General features: G+C 38.9%; 1 protein-coding gene across 3 annotated transcripts in view; it reads right to left on the bottom strand.

Moving 5' to 3' along the window:
• UBR2 (ubiquitin protein ligase E3 component n-recognin 2) overlaps positions 1-25703 on the bottom strand; it is a 106055-nt gene extending 80352 nt beyond the window's left edge. For all 3 annotated transcript variants that reach the window (XM_084624457.1, XM_084624456.1, XM_084624458.1), the window contains exons 1-7: positions 25550-25703; positions 20823-21082; positions 16132-16210; positions 12470-12583; positions 5193-5323; positions 3691-3829; positions 2384-2446 (exon numbers count right to left, since the gene is read on the bottom strand). In XM_084624457.1, coding sequence (XP_084480583.1) covers positions 2384-2446; positions 3691-3829; positions 5193-5323; positions 12470-12583; positions 16132-16210; positions 20823-21082; positions 25550-25627 — 864 coding nt within the window. In that variant the 5' untranslated portion in view covers positions 25628-25703. The remainder of the gene's footprint in view (positions 1-2383; positions 2447-3690; positions 3830-5192; positions 5324-12469; positions 12584-16131; positions 16211-20822; positions 21083-25549) is intronic.
• Between the last annotated feature and the right edge of the window lie 783 nt (positions 25704-26486).

The raw sequence follows: 26486 nt of genomic DNA, 5'->3' as shown, positions 1-26486 counted from the left end.
AAAAAGAAAAGAGGAGGGGGAAGCTTAGTTAAAAGTGAATATCAGGAAAGACAAGTTTTGTTGTAGAGAAACACACAGCACACTAAATTAAAACATTTTATCACAGAAATTAAAATGGAGACCTATTAATAGGCAATCTATCATAGTTCTTCCAACATAGGATTATTTCCAACAGTACATAAACAAGGAAAACTGTCAATTCTATTCTTAAAATTTTTAGCTGGGGAAAAAAAATCCAGTATAATTCCAGTTTTCTGAATTCCCTTTATTGATATCCATAGTATTTTCTCCCTTCCCCCACCCAAAGTAGGCCTACATTAGTTAATAGCACTTCTGATCAACAGAACCCCAGTTAACCAGACATTTCAACTATTCCCCAGGCCCTTCACATAAACAGGAGCGCACTGTATAATTTTCTGACTGAGCACTGAAACAGTATAACAGTTTGTTATAAAAACTTCCAATAAAAAAATAAGATGTTTTGAAGGATCTTTTGGCCACGTCAAAAACTAACACCCAGCATGCTTAGCTGCCCCTCCCCATCACCTTTCCTCTCCTCCTGGGCACACATCTAACACCTGCCTCTTACTGACACACACCCTTTTGAAAAACCTCAGGCAGAAAGTATGAAAGCAAGCTTCCTCCAGAGCAATGCATAAGAGTGACATAGCAGCTGATTACCAAAATCAAATAGTGAAACTAACCATCCACAAAGTAAATACACTGAAATTAAAGAAATATATTTCCCCTTTGATCTCTTACTGTGCTACTCATCTTTGGGATTACTTGTAATAACAACAGGTAAAGATAACTGATATGGAAATGCAATTTTCAAGTTGATGGTGTCCCTTCAACTAAATAAAATGCCAAATTTTGAAACATAATTATGTGTTTCTGGAACCTAAACAAGCATGCAGCATGAAAGCCTGTTCACAGAGATATGAAATTATGTTTTTTCCAAAATACTTCAATACTTGAAGATAGTCACTTCTGTTAGTAAAACTGAATGAAAACCAAATAGTCTAATACTATACATACAATAAATTGTTTCACACAGGTAATTCACTTGAAAAGCTGATGGTAAACAGATGTCCCTATGAATAAATTCACTCATTTTCCTTACATTATTCAACTTTTATCTTTATAGCTTAAGTACATTTTCAGTTTTACAATTTAAGTTTTAACAGTTTAATTATTTCAGTGACTTATGCTTTCACTGAAAAAAAAAAATGAACAATTTTTTACCAAAGTAACACACACAACAAATTCAGTTACTTGACTTTATTGGTGTTAACTGATAAAGTTTAAGATTCTAGGATAGCTTAAGCATTTTATAAGTTACTTTTACTTCTATGATCTGATGTGTAGTCTCAAAACTACTGTGACATATACCATGTATTTTAATGAGAATGCCCCACAACTTCACTGGAAAGCGCTGCTTTAAAAAGTGATGTAAAATATTTCCACAGTAGGAACTGTGCTCCAATCTGGAAGCATGAAAATGATTTTCCCAGTTCCTTAAATCAACTACAAAAAGACATTTGTGTAACACGCTTAATCTGAGAGATTGGAAATATATTTTCTCTTTTCTTTAGAGAGCAATATTTGTTAACGTTACTGTAAAGTAGAATTTGCAAACTTGTATTCAGTTTAGTCTAAAATTTAAAAATTTCTAGAATTTATATACTAAAAGAATCTTGGGTAAATATTATGCATTTCTGATTCTAAAGCTTAAAAAAGGACAAGCACAAATGTAGAAGACATAAACCTTTATTATTCATGACACTTGCATAAAAAACCCAGGGTTCTTTGCTGCTTATGAATATCTGCTTCTGAGGCTTAACCTGAAGTCATCCCCTCTGACAACAGCTAGTTGAATGTGATAACAGAATATTAGTATTTCAAGCAAGGAATAATTAAGAGTAGATGAACTAAGTAACAAAAATTCTCCTTTCATGCAAGTGTACCTAAAAAACAAGAAACTGAAGGGAAAAAAAACCATCAAGAAAAGGAGAAATTTGTAAATACAAAAATTTCCATGAGATATTTTCCGCTCTTTAAGAGTGAAATAAAAACATTATTCCAAATGCTGATTAAGTATTGAGAATTACAGAGATGGAAATATGATGTGTCAAAACTGCCCTAGATCTGAGATTCTTGTTTCCAGAAGTGCACTGGTATGAGGATTAGGCCACAGAAAGATGCGAGAAAGTATAGACTGGCATTGTATTGCCATCCTCAACCTCCACCACAGAGTTATTAGTTAAAATTAATATTTTGCACATTAAAATATCAAAATAGTACATGGCATTTCAAAACTGTGCTGTACTAAGCATTTTATGGGAATCTAAGAAGAACAGATTAAGTATGTAAAATCACTCACCACTATTACTGATTTTGCTTGATCACAATACTGGAAGTCTCCATATCGGACTGATCTACGTCCCTTTAAATTTATAAAAACAAGATGATAATAAGCAGCTTGTTGAAACACAAGAATAAGCTTCAACTCTATGTCTTAATGTAAATAAGAACAGCAAATCATAGGCAATAAGTCACCATTTATATTAATCACATTTGCAGTTGCTTTCTAGAAAAAGCTTAATATGATCCTAAGAATCTGACAGTGACCTTCTTATTCAAAAATTTAACACTAATTCCTATTAAAGTATATTTTATAGTATTCGTATGAAGGTACTTTTCCAGCTAATTTAAAAATAGGACATTTTATATCATAAGATATATTTTAATACCTTTAAAGAAGCTATATTGTAAAGCTTGTTAGGCCTATAGTTTCACCTGACTAGTCTGATAGTACCTGCAATGCTGGCTTTATCTGAATATTTTGGGGACCTTATAATCAGTGATTCTTTCTTTAGTGTTAAATATGCCTATTAAAAATGTGCACAGTTGATTTATTCATGTTGTATTATAAACAAAGTGGCTCACAAAATGTTTTATATGTACATATGTATATGTTTTATAGTACATATGAACTGGTTTCCTTTCAAAACATCAATTCAGGTGTCAGTCTCTTACCATGCAGCAAGGTTCCGTTGTTTAAAAAAAAAAAAAAAAAAAGCTTGCATTGTGGACATACAATATGGGAAAAGTCCGGCACTTTTTACGCCTAACCAGAGTGTCCCTTTTAAGTTATATGATGCCTAACCAATGATTTACAAAAATATTATCTGGGACAGGGAGAACAACTGAAAAAAGTCATGTTTAACTTTAGACATTTTGAGGCCCCAAACTGACTCTCTCACTTCGCATCAGCAAAGAACAGTCTGAAAGAAGGACATTGAGGAAGTGCCTTCCCTGAAGGAGATGGCCAATGGTTTGATGTAGAAATGAGGCACAAATGTATCCTGGAAGAAAAGAATTCCATCCTCAAACACACACAATCAGCTGTGGGATGTGCAGAGCTAGGATGGTGATCTTGAGGAGATCAGTGGGCCCCTTAAGGTAAAGTCAACTCGGTGCTAAACTCCCTGCTCTCTCCAGCTGCTGTGAAACTGCCAGCTCTTCTCTATCCCCTCCTGAAAGCCTTTTATCTGCCAAGGGGTGAAAGGAGAGAAAGAATACTGGGAAGACTCACAACCACTTTAAAGGTAAAAAGCACTAAGTTTAGTCATATATATTCACCCTGACCTTACTTTTAATTCAAGTTCCAGCAAGGAAGTTACTTACATCTCTGTCTACTGTTGTTGCAAATCCAATGGCCTCTTTCTGTGTACAGTTTACAGCTTTCTGGAGAGTGTATATAACTTGTTCATACGTGTGGACTTCATCATTAAAAAGCATGCAGTAGTAAGTGTCACTCTTCTCACTATAAAATAAAGACCACATTTATATAATTAAGTACTAAGCTTCTAATCTATTTTTAATTTTAATAATTTCCAACAAGCCGAATATCTAAGCTTGGGTTAACCCTGGCACTCATGATGTAAATCAACACGGCTTTATCCTGAAGCTGATGAGTGCCTTCTACTCCCACTGACTTCAGTGGGAGTTAAAGGCATTCTGCACCTTACAGGAGTGCTCAGCACCTTGAAGGATTAAGCTCCTAGTGAGTAAAGATGCAGCGTATTAAGTTAGTCTGACAATTCCTGACTTTACTTCTGTGCACTTTTTTTATTCTGGGCTAGCCATTTTCTAGTAAGGAAAAATTATCTATCATACTTGTTATACAATATTCTCCCATAGCTTTGGCGTTATTTTCCTACCCCTTTCTTTTCTAGGTCTCCCTAATGGTCTCTCTCCACCAAGCAACCAGAATCCAGAAGTCTTTTGCAAATCTATGTTTACCACTTCATAACATAAGATACTAAACCAATTAAGCCATTAGACGAGTTCTCCATACTTTTATCAAAAAAATGTAAATCAGTGTTAAATATAATTCTATAACTTCCACCATTTACAGTATTTTCCCACACAAAGCAGAACTAAAAGAAACTACTGTAGTAGAATCAAATTTTAAATAAAGATGTTTTATTCCTTGTGCTATTTATTTCACTCTAGAGCGATAATTCCCAAGTTGTAATTCACGGACCAACAGTGGGTTTGAAGAGAGCTGGTTGGTCAAGTGGCATCAACCTGCCCTACTTGTTTTAAGATGATACATAGAATTAAATACTATTTTTCCTCGTAAACAATTGTAGCTGCTACAAGGATATTATCTGAGCACCAGACAACACTGGAGATGGTCTGTGCAAGCAGGAAAAGGAAGAGAGATGATCCATTGTATGATCCCAACTGTAAAATGTTTTGAAAGACACTTGTCTACATCATCTTCCTATTGGAGTTAAAGGAAGACAGCATGGTGATACAGACCTCAGTGGTTCAGGAGCCAAATTAGTGATGAGCTTACTCAAAATAGCCACAGTAGTGTGACTTCATTGTTTCATTTACTATAGTACTATTCGTATTTACAGCAAATAAGTTAATAACTTAGTGCAAGTTGATAACTTAATTTGTTAATAACATAGTAAAAACATCCTGACTCGTTAATAATTAAATCAGTGTTTTAATACCATGTGCTGCAAAGAGGCGCAGAAGACACGTTAAAGAGCCACTTGCAGCTCGCGAGCCGCAGTCCAAGTATCACTGATGTAGACTAAAGTGAGCATTTAAGTTTTATACTTTAAACACCTGCACGTCTTGAAAACCTCAAACACAAAGAATATACTTACACAGACTCTAAACCAGGTGGCAATTCATTTTCTTTTTCCCATGTTAATATATCTACTGCATATTGAAACATGATAGCAAAAATGTTATAAGCTCTTGCTATCATATCTTCTGATAAATGCACCAGAGGATCCTGAAAAGTGAAATTGATTGTAGTGAGATAGTAGAAAAACATTATAGGAAAATTAAACAAAGAAAATGAGCAATAATAACAAAAACCATTTGAGTTTGGGCTCAAACCATCATTATCCTGCTTGTATTGGACATTTCATTATTCATATTTCACTTAACTTAGTGAGTTATAGTATCAACAATTATCAAAGCCACACCTCCTTTTGTCAAATTTTGTATTCACACTAGTTATAGTACTTACAAATTGTAAACAAGATTCCAGGTGCCAAAATAGTATATTTCACTCCTCTCCCTCTTGCCTGTTTCTGTGTAACCATATGATGATTTCTTGTTAAATATTTCTAAGATATGGTGGTATTCGATGGCCACATCTAAACTAAAAGTTTACACCAAAATGCAAAACACATAAATACTAAATTTATACTATCCCATTTTAATGCCACAGTTGAATTTAAAATTACAGCCATTCACTAGTTATGCATACCTTACTAATTTATTTTCAAAAGTAGAAATTCAGTGCAGAAAAAAGTCTGTAAAGCATGCATGAATTCCACAAAACCTGAAGAATGCCAGTTTGATTATAATGGCTCACTGAAGTGATTATAGCCTGGTGGGAAATAGGTACTGAATTCCCCCCATATGCATGTGAAAAATAGAAATGGTCCAAATTTGTAGGTGTCATCTACACTAAGGAATTAAATGACAATGGGGGAGGGAGGGGTGGAAAAGGAAATGGAGAATGACTGCTTGCACCCAAAACATCCCTGATTTATTTTAAACTGTTACTGCATCTTCATAACTTAACAGGAAAACAGAATAAAACCCAAAAGAATATGAAGTTGGTTCACTGAGCCCCCAGCAGTGCAATGCCATTGCTCGAACTATAGCACAAGACAGACTGGCAACTAAAATTAGCAGATAATGGTTCTATTTTTGGACAAAACAAGTGATTAGAAACTAGTGTAGAACAATCACATTTCAGCTTGTTTATTTAACTGAAATCCTTTTAGAGCTTTATGACTGAGAACTTGGAATCTTAAACTAGAAATAACGTTTGCAAAAAATCAAACTGTTCCTTCAGGACTAGCAAACCAATTCCCTGTCTCCCCTCCTTCTTCTTGACAAGTTTTACTCCAAAGCAAATTTTTATAAGAGTTTTTACCTCCTCCTGATAAGTAGCATTAAACACATGAAGACCAAGCAACTGTTAACCTTAGCCAATCTGTCATTACAATAATAAATAATAATAATAAATTAAGATAAATGAGTGAGAAGCAGTACAACTTGACTTTGGAAAGCAGTGCACACTAGTTTGGTGATGTCATCGATGCTGAAAATTTAGGTTGTTCCTTAAAAGGAGCGCATGGTCCACATGAGAAGGAAAGGATATTGAAATAAAATGACATTTTAAAGGTGACCCATAGATATTTTATTATTAACCATCTTTAAGGTTATGTCATCAGTCTGAAAATAGGAAAAGTAAGAAGGATGTTGAGCACAGCAAAGATTCAAAAGTTGTATTTGCCCACTCATGATTTCAGATTCCCTGGAGTAACCGCTATCTACTCCTACTCCACAACCATATGCATCAGAATGCAACTTGATGTACCAGAGAACTTCACTGGAGCAAAGGTAGCCTCCTGAGAGGCATAGGCATCAGATAGAAAGCCTCTGGAGCACATGGTGCTATTTTACTACCTTTTAAAATTATTTTACAATCAAAAGGGTAAAAAAAAGTGCAGTTTTTTTGTTTTGTTTTTTAAATGGTAAAACCACACCATGCACTAACTCTCCAGTGTTTCATCTTCCCTCTAGCATGGAGCCAGTCTATAACGGACTTCCATGGTAATTGAGACAATATAGCTTGCTGCATGCTGCAAGTGCAGAGCAAGGCTTGACCAGACCAGATTTCAGGGGGACCAACTCACTGAACAAAAACAAAAATTGAAGATATTTTAAATAAATTTGTGCTGAATGACCCTCATAATCTTGGCAATTTGGGGTATCCAGCATACAATTAAGATTAACACCATGTTTGCAAGTTATCCTTTTTAAAAAGAAATTATATATAAGTGGGAACATAATTGTTACAGATCCTATTACATCAGGCCTGACTTATCACTTATGTATCTACTTCTTTGTATCAAACATGCCAGTGTGACCATGTAAGAAATTTGTACCAGGTAGTAACTCTGTACTATGCACATAGATACAATTACACGTTTATTTTAGAATCTATGTCATCAGAACTGTTAGGATTTTATTGAAAACTAAACAGTTATCAGCTGTGTGACTGATAAAGACCAGCAAAAGAGTTGCTTCCTTTGCACAGAAGTCACTTTAAATATTTAGCTAAAAAATATCATAGTCTTTATGTTTACAAGGCCATAGCACCACATTCTGCCACGCTTATTCTACCAGATCTAAGGAAGGTGGAAGAATCTAGCCTTCCGTCATCAGAATTGAGTGATGTATTTTTGGTTTCAAAGGCTGGTCAATGTGTTTTTATATATATATAGGCAGCCTTTTGAAGAACACACACACATAGTGGACATAGAAACAAAAATTAGGAACCACTTAATAAACCTCCACAGCCTGGACTTAAGTTAAAAATGTGTATTTAAGTAAACAAATAATGCATGATAGGTCAGTCAGATGTTATATTCTTTTTGGCTCCTGAAAATAATCTATTAAAATTGAGGCTTAATGCAGATATAGTGACTTTCCAATAACCATTTTTCTCTTATTTTCCTGGCTCATGTGCTTTCTCCTTTCATTAAAAAACAAACAAAAAACAAAACAAAACAAAAACCACCACACAACCTCTTCTCCCCATTAGGAGAATTAAAATAGCCTCAAGATAAACAGAGCCAATTTTTCCATGAACTAATTTAACTTCAGAAAGCTCCAGATGATTGATTTATTAGTTTTATGCAGGGCTGATGGGTATCATATTATTGCAGTTTTCAGTTTTAAGAAATTCATGTGTCATAAAAAAAGTACATTCCATAAGAACGGCCATATTGGGTCAAACCAAAGGTCCATCAAGCCCAGTATCCTGTCCTCTGACAGTGGCCAATGGCAAGTGCCCCAGAGGGAATTAACAGACAGGTTATCATCAAGTGATCCATGCCCTGTCACCCAATCCCAGCTTCTGGCAAACAGAGGCTAGGGACACCATTCCTGCTCATCCTGGCTAATAGCCATTGATGGATCTATTTTCCATGAATCTATCTAGCTCTCCTTTGGAATGCACTCCTTGTCCTCCCCCAGGTCCAAAATACCCCAGGATCTATTAAACTTCAGACCATCTGCCACTCACCCACAGCTGTCACCACATCTCTTTTTTGCATCATTATTCTCCTCCTCCTTTTTCTCCCACTACCATCAACAACTCCTCCTGGTTACCCTCACTCCCTCTACAGTTCTACCATCTTTACCTACATCTCTGCCCCTCTCCACCCTATCTAATTCCCTCCACAAACAGCAGAAATCTAGGTCCCAAATCTGAAAGTCCTCATCACCTCTGACGACAACTCTGGCACTATATCCCCTCACCTGTCCCCAGCACCATCTCTACCCGTCTTGTGCCACTATTCCTAACCTCCCTCCTCTTCTCTAGCTATCCATCTCTAAAAAGATCACAGCAATCCACAGCCTCTTCATAGGTTATTCCCTCCAGCTCCTGCCTCTCTCAGTGACCTGGATCCCTTCCTTTGACAATGCCCATACAACTGCCTTCTCTTATGAAGGCCTCTCCTTCTCTTTCACTCCCCACTCTGGATCACACCATGGTGAAGATGCTGGTCTTCTGATCTCCTGTTCCTGTCACTTCCAATCCCTCCCACCTCCCCATCCCACTCCTCCACCTCTTCTGAACACTGCTGCATTCAACTCTTCTCTCCTCCTCCTCCTCCACTTTACTGTCCACCCAACTCATCCCCATCAGCCCTGCTCTGAGATTTTGACTCCGAGTTCCCTCTATTCCTCTCCTTGCAATCTCCCACACCCATTTTTGGTGACATTAACTTCCATGATAACCTATCTGCCCCTTAAGCTGCATGTTTCCTCATCCTCTCCACTTCATTAAACCTGTAGCCCTAGATACACTCTCCCACTCACCATAAGGGCTGTTCAATTGACTTGGTCTTCACCAAGTACTGCTCTCTTTTTAATCTCTGCTGCTGAGTTCCCCCTCTCAGACCACCACCTGTTCTCTTTCGCCATTGTTCCTCATTGTCACTTGGCAACATGACTGGAAGTTCCAGTCCTTCATCACTAATGGCTTCTCATCTGCTCTCTGCATCTCTCCCCTGGCTTCCCTTTGTTTGTAGCAGCAAACGTAAGTAGGCATGGCAGAATTCAAATTTTTTTGTTGTAATTTTGACAGATAATATCTATGTTTATTTCTAAGCTTCTCTTCCTGATTTTTATCAATTAAAATTTTCAGTTACATGAAATTAGGAGTTTTCAGCATTTTTTCTATTTAAAATTTCACAGCTACCAAAAAACTAGGAGGCGGGAATGTAGCTGTTAAGATTCAAGTAGTTAATATTTAATAACTGTTAAAACACAAACTGTCAACATCACATGCCAAAACATACAAAGATAAATATCAAACTCTCATAAGTTCTCAAGCTTACATTGCCCATTTGTAAATTTTGATCATCACAGCTAGAAATATTTTTGTCAAGTTTGTATGTATATGGTAAAAAAATAGACATTTACTGATAAAAATCTAATGCTACCAAGCCTAAAACTGCTTATCACTTTCTGAGCCCTCTGAACTTCCCCACCCTACCTAGCATCTCATTCCCTATCCTGCCTCTGATCAACCCATGATGCCAGCCTGCATTACCCATTTGTTAAGTTTTCAAACCAAGAACCTTTGTGTTCCCTGTGACACTTGCTATGAGCTCCCTTTAAACATGCACAAAGCCACCTTACTAACTTGTTTTCAAAACGCTGCTTAAAGCTCTCCTTTGCCATAATGCCTACAGAAAAAAAACTGACAATAGTTGTGTGGCTGCTGCTGCACTGATACTGCTGCCTACAATGCTGACCAATGCTGTCTCACTGTTTCCTTGTCCTCACCCCACCTCGCTGCCTGTATCCATCGGTTATATCTCGTCTTATTACTTAGATTGTAAGCTTCTTAATGCATGGACTGTCTTTTTGTTCTGTGTACCACACCACACACAACGGGGTCCTGATCCATGATTAGGACTCCTACATGATGTGGAAATACAAACGAAAAATAATAAATGCTGCAGGCACATCTTCTTAAAAGAGCTGCTGAAGAAGTATATAGTGTTGGGGAATATTAAGTATTATGGAGATTTGGTTTATTTGGGCTGCCTTGTTCCCTAGCTTTTTAAATATATGGGATTGCTGATTCTTTCTCTGATTTGATATATTTTTAAATATATGTCAGAGGCTCCTAGAGCAGTTAGACAGACAAATTTATAAAACAACAGTAATGAGATGCCCAACACTTTCAGTTATTAAAAAAAAAAATAAGACCCCAAGAATATTTTGAGAGGCTCTAAACATCTCCATTTTTTGCAGCAGGCCTTTGAAATTCAGCAGAGACGTGGCCCTCAGATTAGGGACTTTTCTTCCCTTCTCCCATTAAGTTCTGTTCAGATCTGGCAGAGCTATAAACTGTTAAAAGTCACCATTTCCCTTCTGTTACTTGTGTTCCATGGGAAATTTTGGCAGCATACAAAAGTAACTAACAAACCACTCTGAAGAGTCAGGCCCACACATTTACCAAGCAGCAGCAGCACCACCATACCACCACCACCACACACTACCTGGAAACATCTAGCAGTTGTTGGAGCAGCTGTAGCAATTGGGGGGTTGGGGGGGAGGGGAGAGGAGAGAGGGCGCATGCACGCACACCAGACACAGCAATGTTGGGCTCCTGCACCATCCCCTTTAGCACATGTCCCAGCTTCTCTCTGGGGGCACCAAAAAAGGGAAGGCGCTCTCTCAGACCCAGTGGAGAAGAAATGGAGAGCCAGGCCAGATTCCCCACATAAACCTCCTTGGACCCAGCACACAGCATTAGCTGTCCATCCGTCTTTCTGGGATAACGTCCTTCTTATGCTACCAGCTAACATGATTAGCCCTGTGTCTCAACTGGTAGAACTCTGTTGCAGTGCCGAAGATTCATGGTTCAAACCCTGCTGATGATCTATGATGAGGGGTTTGTTACAGTTGTAACTAACAAAATGTATTTGTTTTAAACTTTTTCCTGTTAAAAACCCCTTGGAAGTTACATTAAAAAACTACTTTAAAAGAAAGTTATTTAGGTTGCAAAGTCTAGCACGAGTGTTAAGAAATGTCAGAATCTAGGTTGCATGTGCAAACTTAGTTTGCTCCCTTATATGCATGCATTGCAATACAGTCTTTAATTACCCTTCTTTTTCCCCACAGCACTCTTTCTTCACTCAGTGCATAGGATGGATGCAGAAGGGACAGAACTAAGGCTACTTGGGCAACCAGAAATCTAGCTTTTTCTATTTTTGCATGCTTGACTTTTCAATCTAAATAGCTTGTTTTCAAAGTAGTTTTAATATGTAATTTTATATTAATTTTATCTAGTGTATAATATGGTATAGTACCAATATTTATATTTAGCATGCTGCAAGCTTCCACTTTGTTTTACTTACTGGCTGAGTAGAGAAGACTAATAGCTTCCGTCCTAAATAACTTCTTTTAATTACTTTAGATAAAAAGTTACAAATATCCATGTGCTGAGATGATATAGTAAATATATAAAGACAAAATTTTCAACCAACTAAATAATTTAACGCAAATTCTCTTTCAGTTTGGTTTACTCATGGTCTCAAAGCTTTAACAAATATTAGGACACTACGAATGCTCCAATATTTATTAAAAATGTAAGAGTCCACCATTTCACTAAAATACTGAAGTATATAGATATTATTTCTATAGCATTTAGTTTTCTTATTTTTGAGGTGAATTTATAACCTTACAGAAGTCACATACAAAATGATTAGAGATTTATTTTCCCTTACCTTCTGAATTTCAGAATTGTGCATAATTTGGTCTGGCTGCATTCAATGTCCTAAGTTAGCACTATTACACAATATCTATATATAAAAATTGTATTTACTACCTCCTCTTCTGCCGTCTCTGCCGTGTTAAGTTCATGCTTTTGACAGTACGGACCTTCTTTCCAAGCTTCAGTATCACCACAATCACAGAAACCTCCTCCGCCTGATGTTGTCATCTGAAGTTGTTTAAAACACACAAAACTGTATGCATGTGCAAGATCTATGTATACTGAAAGCACCAATACATTAACCTTTATGTTGTTAGAGATTTTCCTGTATGCTACTCAAATAAATATGGTAAAAACATGTCAATACATCCTTCATCTGTTTTTTTTTAAAACACTTTTTCAATTATATTGTTAAAGTAACTCTAGAGCATAGGCATGGGCAGGTCGCATACAGCATAGGATGTATTTATAGAACACAGAAATTACAAGCATATGTTTATTCTGAATCAGTCACAGATGGCTGGTCTGATTTTATTTTTATTTTTTAAATAGAATCTTTTTTATTCAAATTCCAATATTTAAAATTTTTGCATTATAATGTCGTTTATAAACGGTACACTTAGTTTTCAAAACGAATTGTATACTGCTACATCCTACTATACAGGGATATCTGAGGGATAGTCCGTAGAGTTTGAGGGCCACATTTATAACAACTGGCTTCTGTTACACTTACTAAAGTTGATAGTGAAAAAAATTGTGTACAGTGTTGTGACCCAAAGAGCTCTGCATAGCTCAAAAGCCTGTGTCTCTGACCAGCAGAAGTCGGTCTAATATTACCTCGCTCACCTTGTCTCTCTAATGACAAATATGTGCATGTGTACACTGCACTGCTCTATTTCCACACTGTTAGTTCATTTTAAAATTAAAAGCTCTTGAAATAAGTATTGAATACAATTCTTTCCTAAATCACAATTGTGAATGGAGTTCATAAATACATATGATTCTGACACCTATTTTTGATGCACAGATTCTTCACAGTACACATTCTCCTTTTCTGTCTAGTCATGGTGCTCAGGTCTCTTTTCATTTTGACAGAATACTTTACACCTCCAAAAACCTCTATTCCTGTTTCATATTGCATTACTAGTTATTAAATTAAGAGTGCATACTAACACCCTCCACAATAGGAAACGTAAGTATGCTATCACAGGGTATTGAGAAAGGAAAAGAAGTTCTCTCCACTTGTTTCATCTGTAACACTTTTACAGAAATTCTATTACAGACTTGACAATACCAAAGAAACGGACTAATATGTAAAGACTAATTAAGTAAATACTTGTGCTAGTTAAAAGGAACATCAAGTTTAAAAAAATATACTCACCTGTACTACTAACAGTACTGTAGATTAAAGAAGCTTAAATTTTTATTTTACTCATTTCAGCTGTGTGTATTTACTTTCATATTTCACTCAGCTTGACAAACTAATCTATGTCACTTTTCTTTCTAGAGTTTCATTTTCTCTCTCTGATGCAGAGGGCCCTACCAAATTCACGACCATGAAAAACACTTTATGGACTGTGAAATCTGGTCTTTTGTGTGCTTTTACCCTATACTGTACAGATTTCACAGGGTAGACCAGCATTTCTCAAATTGGGGGTTCTGACCCAAAAGGGAGTTGTAGATGGGTCACAAAGTTCAGTTCAAAGTATCATCCCATAGTTTGCGTACTCCACCAATATGAGCACGGGGGCCCGGCTCCACCAAAGTTCAGAGCCAGGTCTCTCCCCGGCCCCGCCTGCTGCCCCCACGCACCTTCCCCGGAGCATCCCTCTGGCCCCGCCTGCCACCCCCAAGCAATTTGAAAGGGCCCGGGGCCCCCACCACCACCACCGGCAGTGTAAAGGGGCTAAGGTGGCTTCCTGCCTGCCTGCTCCACTTCCGGAAGCAGCCAGCCTGTCCCTGCAGCCCTGGGAGGTGAGGGGGGCATGTCTCCGTGTGCTGCCCCCACCCCAAGCTGCAGCCAATGGGAGCTGCAGGTGCGGTGCCTGTGGGCAGCGGCACATGGAAACCCCTCATAGGAGCTGCTGCCAGAGGGGGGTGTGGGTCACTTCTGGGAGCCGTCCAAGGTAAGCGCTGCACCCCCTCCCACACCCCAACCCCCCTGTCCCAGCCCAGAGCCCGCACCCAAACTCCCTCCCAGAGCCCATCCCCCACACCCTCGCCTGCACCCCAACCCCCTGCCCCAGCCCAGAGCCCAACCCCTCACCCTTCCTGCACCCAAAACTCCCCCCCAGAGCCTTAGGCAGGTAGGGGCTGGGGGGGGGGGGGGGAGGAGGGAAGAGAGACTTGGACCCATTCTGGGCACCACCAAAAATTATACAAACCTGCCGCCCCGACAAGGTTATTTTAGGGGGGTTGCAATATTGCCACCCTTACTTCTGTGCTGCCTTCAGAGCTGGGTGGCCAGAGAGCGGCAGCTGTTGGCCAGGCGCCCAGCTCTGAAGGCGGAGCCCCGTCAGCAGCAGTACAGAAGTAAGGGTGGCAATACCATACCATGTCACTTTTACTTCCGTGCTGCTGCCTTCAGAGCTGGGCAACCAGAGAGTGTCAGCTGCTGACTGAGGGCCCAGCTCTGCAGGCAGCAGCGCAGAAGTAAGGGTAGCAGTACTGCAACCCCCCCACACAATAACCTTGCAACACCCTCACAAGTCCTTTTTGGATCTGGACGGCTACAATTACAACACCATGACATTTCAGATTTAAATAGCTGAAATCAAGACTTTTACGATTTTTAAAATCCTATGACCGTGAAACTGACCAAAATGGACCATGAATTTGGTCGGTCCCTACTCATGCATTCACAAATTTCTGTTGTGCAGGAATTCGTGGCAGTGCAGAAGTATGTTTAAATCTAAGAAACCAAAATGTTCCTTTTTTTAAAGCTAACTTCTCTCACTCGTACGTTTGTTCAACACCTTTTAAAAAAAAAAAAAACAGCCTAAATATAGTGCCCAAACTAAGTGAAACTATGTCTAACACAGTGATTTTCAACCTGTGGTCTGCAGACCCCTGGGGATCTGCACACTATGTCTAAAGTGTCTGCATAAAGTAACCATGAAAATAAAGTTTTAGACTCCAAAAAGGGCATTCCATTTTTCTGATCAATCAAAAATATGTGAATACCCCCACCTCCAGGTCAAAATCTGAAAGTGCCATTACCATAGAAGCCCACAGTTTAGTGCCCTTTCTCACACTGCGCTCAATGCCATGCTGAGCATATGCAACACTTATAGTTGAATTCTGTTCAGTCAGTTTTCAGTCCCAGATTTCTATGGTAGGGGTCTGTGGATCACAGGTTGAATTTTCAAAGGGGTCTGTACCTCAATTTGAAATTTTTTAGGGGTCCACAAATGAAAAAGGTTGAAAACCACAAGTTTAACATAATAAAACTAACTCCAGTTTATGTTTAATTTAGAATTGTGAATATATTTAAGATTAAAGTGTAGGAACACTATAATAATTTGCTCAGTGGTTTCAAATATTAACTAAGTCTTGTTAAAGCTAAGCTTTTAAACTGAGGTTACAACTCCCAGGTCTGATAAGTTTACATTGCACATTTTTCATTCCAACCATACTGTGCATGTATATTCGCATGCACACTTTATTTTGAAATACATACACACTCTTAAATATAAATTATATACTGGAACTCTGAATATACCCATTCATAAGAGAAATATTATACCCAATTCATATACTCCAATAAGATTACTAACCCTGTATCGATGCTCTCTATGAATACTTCCCAAAAAGCACTCCATACATAACACACAAGTTGGGTCAACTGCACAGTCTCTGTAAACAAACAGAGGAAAAAATTAAACATAAAAAATATTACTTTAGCTTTTAACTATGCATCTCACAACAGTTTATTTTCAAAATACATGAATGTGAGCCTTCTTGCTAAACTGTTTGCTATTCAGAAATGGGATAGAATTTCCTCTCATTGTCTTATCAAAAACTATTCCCAGAGCAGGAATGGCTATGAAAAACAGCCTGGGCAGTAGGCCTGGAAAAGCATTTGGGTAATGTACATATTACCTTCAGTAGATGAAACAAGTACATTAACTGGTAACCCAGCTATGTTACCAGATTCAAACCTGTTTTTAAGGTATAGGAAGCAAGTTTTCTCAGGATATAGGATGCAAGTGCTAGACATGGCTCTAAATAATCAGTGCAAATAGATTTTCATCACACCTTGATATGAAACTTTTACATGCAAAAGGATTAGGAACCAACTCTTTGCTTCTAAGTTTAGTCCTACAATCTTCTAATGAGTTCCAAGAACAAGATTTTCACAACAACCAGAAGGTCAAGGACCACTTAGAGAAGGCAAACACTTTTTACAGGTACTAACTGTATCACTTGGATATACCACCTCTAGAAAATAGGTGAACGGCTGAACAAGGCAATTGTATATTACATATAGCCAAACATTTGAAAAAAAACAAATCACAAGAATGATCAATGATATATTGACACTATAGGCAACTGACTGACAGCCACTGAGATAGATTCAGGGAGTCAGATTTCAAAACGGAAAAATAAAGACCACCTAAAAAAATATCTGGAGAGAAACTAAGGATTTCCTGAGATGTCCATCAGGAAAGAATATAAAACAAGAACTCACATGAACTAATCCCTTATTTGATTTAAAAAAAGAAACCGACTATGAAGCACCTACTATATTCTTAATTCCATTTTGCCCAATTAATCAGTATTAGTAGAGGGATAATCATGGATCCGCAGCATAAATATACATAAATATTACCAATACTATTTTTTGTTTACATTAGTTTATTTTAAGTGCAAATTTAATTAGTGGGGAAAACACAAACCTGTGACTAATCCCAGCAAGCTGTTTTGTTCTGAATAACTTACATTTGTATAACCTCTTGTTTCTGGTTGGTTACAGGCAGTCAATTATTTTTATTATATTGTGTAGGGGGAAATTAACTGTTTAATAATCATGGGATTTTTAAAAATGCACATGGCCATTCACCAGCAGTTATAAAGATGATTTATTTGGCAAGTATGGAAACCTAACATCCATTGCTGCAGGTCTACAAGCTTCTTAAAAATAAATAAATAAAAATAATATTTTTCAGGTCCTCATACTTTTAGAGTATTTCATGGATTACAAAAAATAAAAAAAATTGTATCCTGGAGGGTTTAAAAAAAAGATTATTCTCCCCCATTTGCCGCCAACTATGAAGTATAAGCTATTAAGTACAAAAGGATTCTCAGGAACAATATATGTACTATAGCCCTAGCAGAAAAGTAGAGACTCAATCCTGATATGCACAAATCACTTTTCCATATTGAAAACTGCAAAGATCAACCATATTGGTGTACCTGAACTATTTTTCACATTTTCTGCTGAGATAAAGATACCAAGTGAATTTAAACAGTAAAACTATCATTCTCTGACGATTGTATCAAGGAACTGCATTTTTCCATGCTTTCCTATAACACTGGCTATTGTTGTCTTAATATCTTGAGATGTTGGTGTTGAAAATACAGGTTTGGAAGAAGTTACTCTAATTCCCACAGGGCAGTTTTCATCAGCTCAAGTAAGGGAAATTTCATTTTTCTGGGCTAGAAAGAGTAAGAATGACTTTATAGCCCAGTGATTAGGAATTAGATTTGATTTTTTTCAGGCTAGATTCACAAAAGTATTTAGGAGCTACTCACAAAACCAAAGGTGGTGAGATGGTTCTGCTGCCACTACCACCCTTACACCCCATAGTCCAGTGGTTAGGTTGCTCACCCAGAATGTGGGAGATCCAGCTTCAACTCCCCACTGGGACTTGAATCCAGATTTCCATATCCCAGGTGAGACCCCCCTGTGTCTCAATATCTCCTGTTGAAGCTGCTCCACTTTGTATAAAAAATTATTCATCAATCCAGAGAGGGAGAATGACACTAACCAGGGGGTAAGGGGCGGGAGGGAAAGCAGCCTCACCCCGGTTCCAGTCCCTGCTCCAATTAATAATTAATACAAAACGAAACAGCTTCAACAGGGGAGACTCAGAGACCCATCCCATAATAACCAATAGCCTGGTTATTAGGGCAATCACCTGGGATATAGGAAACATGGGTTCAAGTCCCAGATCCTGGGCTATTGGGTAAAAAGGGGGCACCACCATGCCCACCACCTCCTCAGTTTTGTGAATCTAGACCAAAATATCATTTGCTTTTATTGAAAAAAGTTTAAATTGCCAAAACATGTTTTGTTTCAGCTCAAATAAAATGTTTCATTTGACCCAAAATGAAGCTTTTCCCCCAACTTTGCAATTAGATGAAATTCAAAAAGTAACTCAGTTTTGAGTTGACTCAAAATAATTTTTCCCTTTGAACTGCCAGCAAACTGAAAAAAAATCAGATATTCACACAACTCAATTTATGACCCTACGTCCTTCACTAGCTTGCTGCAATAGTGAGGCAGAAGAAAATCTGCTTGTAGGTACTTATTTCCACACTTGCTCAGCACTTTAGCCAGTACTGAGTTTCTGATAGTGGAGTGGATTTGATAGTCCACATTCTCCCCCAGCTTTCTCCAATGGCCAGCATTCTCCAATGGCTCAGTGAAAAGGGGAACAGAGACACAGAGGACAGGTGCAAAAGACAAAAAATTAAGACCCCCAAATATCCCAGAATGAGAAAAGGGGAATGACAGAACAGAAATAAATTGCTTAAATTTAGGATAAGCTTATTATTCATGGTTTCAGAGTAGCAGCCATGTTAGTCTGTATTCGCAAAAAGAAAAGGAGTACTTGTGGTACCTTAGAGACTAACCAATTTATTTAAGCATAATTTTTCAAGTAACCGGAAGTGTGCTAAGCACTTCATAAAATAAGAAGTATTATCGTTGATAAAGGCAAAATAATGCCGATTGGAAAACATAAGCCCAACTATACACACAAAATGATTGGGTCTAAATTAGCTTTACCATTCCAGAAAGACATCTTTGAGTCACTGTGGACAACTCTCTGAAAACATCTCCTCAGTGTACAGCAACAGTCAAAAAAGATGACAATGTTAGGAACCATTAAGAAAGGGATAGATAAGATGGCAGTAAATATGCTCACACCTTGAATTCTGCATGCAGTTTTGGTCATCCCGTGTCAAAAAAGATATTAGAATTGGAAAAGATAAAGAGAAGGGCAACAAAAATGATTGAAGGTATGGAACAGCTTCCATATGAAGAGATTAAAAAGACTGGGACTATTCAGCTTAGAAAAGGACGACTAAAGGGGGAATATGATAGAGATCTATAAAATCATGAATGCTGTGGAGAAAGTTAATAAGGAAGTGTTATTTACTCCTTAACATAACACAAGAACCAGGGATCATCCAATGAAATTAATAGGCAGCAGATTTAAAACAAACAAAAGGAAGTACTTCTTCACACAACACTGTCAACCTGTGGAACTCGTTGCCAGAGGATGCTGTGAAGGCCAAAACCATAACTGGGTTCAAAAAATAAATTAGATAAGTTCATGAAGGATAGGTCCATCAGTGGCTATTAGCCAAGATGGTCAGGTACACAACCCCATGCTCTGGGTGTCCTTCGGCCTCCGACTGCCAGGTGTGCTGGGGCTGGGTGAAAGGGGACGGATCATTTGATGATTGCCATTCTGTTCATTCCCTTTTAAAGCATCTGGCATTGCGCACTGTCAGATGACATGATACTGGGCTAGACAGACCACTGGTCTGACCCAGTATGACCATTCTAATGTGGTTCTTGTGCTGAAAATGTACAAAGGTTAACATAGCAAAAAATGGGAAAGGAACAAGACAGACAAGGTGACAATAAAATCATAGTTACTTTAAGTCATATACAGGTCTTGACAGTGTGTTTTTTAATATTGTTGGTAACATCCTCCTATTCACTTCTTGTAGGCTTCACAACAGAAATGAGATTTTTAAGAGACATCTGAATGGGGGCGTGGGCTTGATGAACAAGTTAGTTTCTTTTGCCTATCAATCTAAATCACCACTAATTGAACTTTTCATTGGAAAATATTCAGAACACAGGCGGGACATCTGTAGATGCATGTTAAACATTTGAATTAATTAATTTCAATTTTTGCATTTAAGCCCTGGACATGATTTGACAGTTTATCCACCTTCCCTTCCCCTTTATCTAAGAGTATTTTTTTTTTAAAATAACCAACGCTGTCATTTTCAAAAACTAAGGCTGTTTAATTATACTGATGCTGTAATTAATTTTTCTTCCTCCTAAGCCTTTAGTATGTTACCAAAAACAAACCAAACAACACCCACCATGTTTCAAGTATACTAAAAATACATATGGACAATTAACATTTTCATTAGGACAAAAATGTTTCCACCAAAAAAAGTTGAGAATTAATAATTTACGGGAATTGCAGAATTAACCTACCTGCAAGAGTATGTAGGTTCCCCCACTTTAAAAACCCGACCACAGAGATGGGAAGGTTTGTTTGCTTGCTCAAGTTTTGGAAATCCAAATGCAGGATCTTCACCACATAGATACCATTCCATTGGTCCCAGCAGTACATGTTGTGCGAGCATGTCTTCTCTTTGTGGAGCAGGGTTAGGACCCCTACAGTAAATTTTTGGTACATAGTAGGCTAGATGCAGGTATACTTCTTTAGGAAGATCAGGTGCTTGTAGCCATTTCTTTAATTAAAAAGAAAACATTAAACAAAATTACTCACAAATAAAATCAACACCACCCAGTCATAAACGTTGTAGCACCTTTCTTTTCAACCTAAGAGCTAAAGGGACACCGCAAACTTTAAAGTCAAATTTCTCTGTGAAAATTTTGCAACTACTACAGTTACAAGTAACATAGATTACTACAAATAAACCATTAGCAAAAAATTTTTTTTCCAGATTGAATATTTTGTGAATTTGACAGCACACACAGGGAGATTTTCAAAGGCACAAAGGAGAATTAGCGCCTAACTCTCAAAAATCTCCATCATAGCGTATAGTCCATTCTTTCCTTTCTGAAAGGACCTTCAAACATCAATAAAGAAGAAAATTCCTTACACTTTTTTGTTTAAAGAATCCTTTTTAAAAACAAACTCAGGACATACTGTTTAAAAGGGTAATCTGTCTGAAACTGGAATTGTTATTCCAGTTTTTAAAAGTTTCAAGTTGAACAGTGACCTTCAAAGGGTGTGTTCGCTGTATCCCCTAGAGTCAAAAATTTTCCCCCTCAATTACACAAGGTACAAAAGGTGAGATGACATATGTATATTGTAAAAGTTTGTCCCTCTCATTATATTTGTTTTATTTCAACCATGTAACTGAAGACTTTACTGTTTGCCATTTTTACTGATAATCATTACTACAGAATATAAACAACAACGAACATATACATATACTACAAGTATGCACTGATTCAGTATTGTACTGTGTATAAACCTTACCAACATGTAATTACTACTACCAAATACTTCTTGGTAACTTCAGATTATGAGAATACTAGTTAATTCATTCCGAATTAACCCAAAGATGGATGAAAAGCAAGAACTATTCATACAGAAATAACTGGTTTTAGAAACCAGATGCTATAGCTTGATCTCACTGCAATAATTTATTGTCTTAAGGACCTATATTAGAGTAGACAAACACCATTCTGAAACAATCTTCATGAAAGAGCTTAGGGTTTACCCTTATTTATATACTGTTTGCAATTTTAAATTTATATAGCAATTTTTCCATTTATGATACTCACACAGTGCCTCTTTGGAAAATGCTGAACACCTAGAACCATAGCAGAAAATTTCATATTTAAACAGTTTAGAAGCAGCTAATTTTACTGCTAGACTATTTCTGATACAATTCTTAGAACTGATGGTAGAAATTTACTCTACCCTTCCTGCCCCCAGTCCTGACTTCTCAAAGCCCTGGGAATGAAACTACTCGGTCTCCTAGTACTAAACTACCTTTGGTGCTCAGAGAACTGGAATTTTTCCAACCTGGCCCTGGGTGAAAGACTACAAAAAAAAATAAAAATAAAATCCATCAACCAAAAATCTCAGAGTTACTTTGTTCTATAGTTAAACCAACCATTCTTATAAGAGACCAAAGAAACTACACTGTCTTCCCGCCCCCCCGCATCTTCTTTTCTCTCCAAGAATTTGAACTTTTTGTTCTTGTAAGCCTTCGTAAATAAATAAATAAAAACTTTTTGAAAAAAAAATCTAGTCTTCCTCATTTGTGCCGAATATCTTCTACTACTGTATCGGGAACTAAATCTAATTACATTAGAATTGACCTTGCATCTCCTACGGTGTTTCTCCAAGAAGTGGGTCATTTCCAAGGCCATTTTCTGCAGTACACATAAGGTCTATTGTTTCAATTCTTTCCTTAGCCAAGTATCTTAAATTTGCTTCATCTCAACTCTATAGTATATTACTACCTTCTATCTGGAAAAACCGGAGTTCATTTTACTACAAGCTCAGACAAGTACCCAGTCAGAGAAAAATCTCATGTCCCTGGTAAGCAGCCTACCCTTCCCAATAATTGTGGTTATTCTGATACTGGTAGAAAGATTCTCTGTAAGGGTCTCACATAAACTGCTAATTTATCCTTGAAAGTCAGTGATATTTTCTAAAATTATTAACTGTTTTAATAAATCTATTTTTAATTTTGCCCTGAAGTAGGTTACATTTAGCCAAGGATACAGAACTTAATTTTCTAAATAAAACTCTGAGGCCTATCAAATCTCAGCAAGGGTTCCATTTTCAAATACATGTATGAACTGATTGCTTAATTTGTCTGACAAATATTGCAATTACACGTACAAGCTGTAGTATCTGCCCATGCAAGACAAAGCTAAATAACTAAGCTGCATATGCAAATACTAAATTTTATACAAAGTAACTGCATGTGGAAATTTTAGGCTCCAATGCCACAAGCTGCGTAGTGTCATCTCCACCCACATGCCCCATGTCTGTCCAGAGCCCCAGTGACCTCACTGGGGCTTTTAAGATTCGACTCAAGTCCCGGCTTGTCTAAACAGAAATCAGAAGCGAAGTAGTATGGACTACTAGGAGAAAGTAATGTATCCCAGAGCAGGATCAAATGAGTTTTTCCTGAACTGTCCCAAAAAGTTGGCTGACAAAATGAGTAACAGGAAAAATGTGACATAGAAATCATTTTTGGACAGTAAGAATGTTAGAATATGGCAAAGACCGCTTTACCACCAAGCAAATCTGGCAATTGGAGATCAGTAGGCAAGGCCCAGAGGCAGTTCCAGAACAGGAATACCTCTCACTCAATGAGCCTGCAAGAAGTCAACTCAACATTGCAAAGCATGTATAAGTGATTTACTTAAACGTAAAACATAATTAAAAGTATATTTATGTTTCTCAAAAGATTTCCATTTCAGAAGACTGAAACTGCAATAAAACCACCACAAAGCTTGTAATTTAGTCTCTGATGTAATTACTGCATATCTGAAAGAGATCAATCCATGACTGAATTTAGGATGTAAATACCAATATGTAAAGTGATGTGTGGGAGAAAAAGGAAAAAATTACATTTTACCACAGGATGAGAGGCTCTTATCAGAAGCAAAAGGATGCATGCTCCTTTGCTGCTCCTTTCCCCAAAAGCCTTACTCTCTGGTAATAGCTTTTTGCCACCGGCAAATCAGCAACCTTTGGCATGCAGCCCGCCAGGGTAAGCCCCCTGGTGGGCCGGGACAGTTTGTTTACCTGGCGCGTCCTCAGATTTGGCCGATCACAGCTCCCACTGGCTGCAGTTTGCTGCTCCAAGCCAATGGGGGCTGCAGGAAGCGGCGCGGGCCAAGTGCCATAGGTTGCCAATCCCTGCTCTAGTCCTTGTAAACGTTTTAAGAACCTGTGACAGTGACCTAGTCATGTTTATGTAGGTAAATATTTTTAAATATCCACTGTATGCAAAGTGTTTTTATTCCCCTACATTAAACACACCAGCTAAATAAAATGCAGAGAAAACATGGAACAAATCAATTTTCACAGTTGCCACCCCATACCTGCATTAAAAGAGGTAACATACATATTAGTAGAATAAAAATATTATGATAATCTGAATTACGGGAATGTCTTTTTTTCCTCCATATAAGTAATTGTAAATCTGTCATTGAAATGTACATACAAAGAGCTTTAGGCTCTGATGCTAGTTACACCCAAGAGTTCTGCACCTGAATCATGGAACTCTCATACATAAGTGCTTACAGGGCCTTGGTCCCACAAGAGAGACATTAAACACAGTGCTCTTAAATGTTTCCATGAGCATGAGAGGTCCATCATCCTGCAGTTGTACCTTAAAACTCAATGTAATAGCATAGGAAATTTTAGATATTAAACTGTTCTTACTAACATCTTCTCTTGGGCTTTTCCTCCTAATAACCCCAAACACACTTGGCACAGAACACAAAACTGCTTGCTTATGAAAGCCCCAATCCTGCAAACAGGTCCATGAGGGCAGGCCACTGCTCTCCCACAGAATCCCACTGAAATCAATGGGACGCCGTTCACGGGTCTGTACACATGAAGCTCCTTCCAAGCTTGGGACCTAAAAGCTAAGGAGGGGGAAGAAGGGAAACACTGTTTCTAAAACCTTCTCCCAAGAAATCTTAAGAACAACACTTTAAAACTGCGAAGGGAGGAGGAACCAGCCACCTGAAACACAGTCAGTTAAGAACAAGAGACGGGGCGAGTGACCGGTCTGAGAGAGGAAACAGCAGGGCGGACTCTTCCCGGCAGGGCTGTCACGCGCACAAGCCAGGCAGACGGGAGAGCGGCTTCTGCGCCTCCCTTCCAGGTCCCGTCACCCCTCGCCGGGCTTGTCACAGCAGCAAGTTCACACGCAGGGGGCAGAATGAGCCTAAGTCACGGGACCCCTTTGAACAGCCCCGCCGCAACCGCCCCTCGCCATCCAGCGCATTTACTCCCCGTCTCCCTCAGGCCTCGCCTCGCCTCCCCCCTCCCCTCCGGCAGCCCTAGAGACCGCCTCCCCCCTGCCAGCGCCGGCCGCCCCGGGCCTGGCCCTACAGACCCCCTGCCTGCCGGCCCGCCCGCCGCCCACATACCCGCCCCGCCCCGCGGGACCGAGCCCCTAACGGACCCGCGGGCGGACGAGCCTCACCACGGCAGCCTCCTCGGCAGAACATTCCAGCAAGTTCCTGTCAATAGCCTGAACCTCCGTCTCCAAGTCCGACGCCATCTTCCTCCCCCCTCCACCAGCACCGCCAAGTAGGTGACACCCGGAACCGGACCCAGCCGGCCTCCCTGCGGGGAGAACCCACTTCCGCTTCTCCCCCTCCCCCCGCCGCCGGGCGGCGTATAACAGCCCTCCCCCTCCCGCCACGGGGACGCCATCATGGGCCGCCGGTGCATTGTGGGGGATGTAGTTTTTCTCCTGGCGCTGGTGCTCTGTCGCTCAAGGAGGTAAGGCGGCTCTCCCCTCTGGCTGGCTGGCGTCATAACCTTCCTGCTCGCTCTCCCCTCCCCTTCCCTCCCCCACATATATGGCCCAGGGCTTTGAGGCCCTAAGCACTGCAGCTTGGCGGCATCAGGGGGCTGTGCCTCATGTCAGTTTAGAGGTGTGTTGCTTCTTGTCCTCAGCAATGCAACACCTGTAATGTTAGCTTACACACACACACACACTTTCCAGGGTTATCTCCAATCGCAAGTGGTCAAAAATCAGGAGTCCAGGCCTCCAAAAATCCAGAGATTATTAAAAAATATCTTTTGGCTCAGTTGATTCGTTTTCTAGTTTTTAAGCCTTTAGTGTGAATGTGGGTCCCAAGGTTTTTCTCCACAACTAGGACGGCTAGAAATTTGCTTTTTTCCTCCTTTTGTTTAATTGCATGAATCCAGGAGTTGGGGCTTTAAGACAAGTACAAATAGTGCAAAGGTTAGCAATGCTGTAAATATACTCTCCTGCAAGTTGTTCTGTGACTCCTAAAGGACTCCTAGATCATCTAGTCTTAAGTAGTTTAGTAGCATTGACCCCAAACCTTCCATTCCAGAAACATAGGCCTCACTCATTTGAGCTACAGCACAATCTCCATTACAGGTAT

Source organism: Lepidochelys olivacea (assembly GCF_965140295.1).
Source record: "Lepidochelys olivacea isolate rLepOli2 genome assembly, chromosome: 3".
NCBI lineage: Eukaryota > Metazoa > Chordata > Testudines > Cheloniidae > Lepidochelys > Lepidochelys olivacea.
This window is presented reverse-complemented; position numbering and strand designations above follow the sequence as displayed.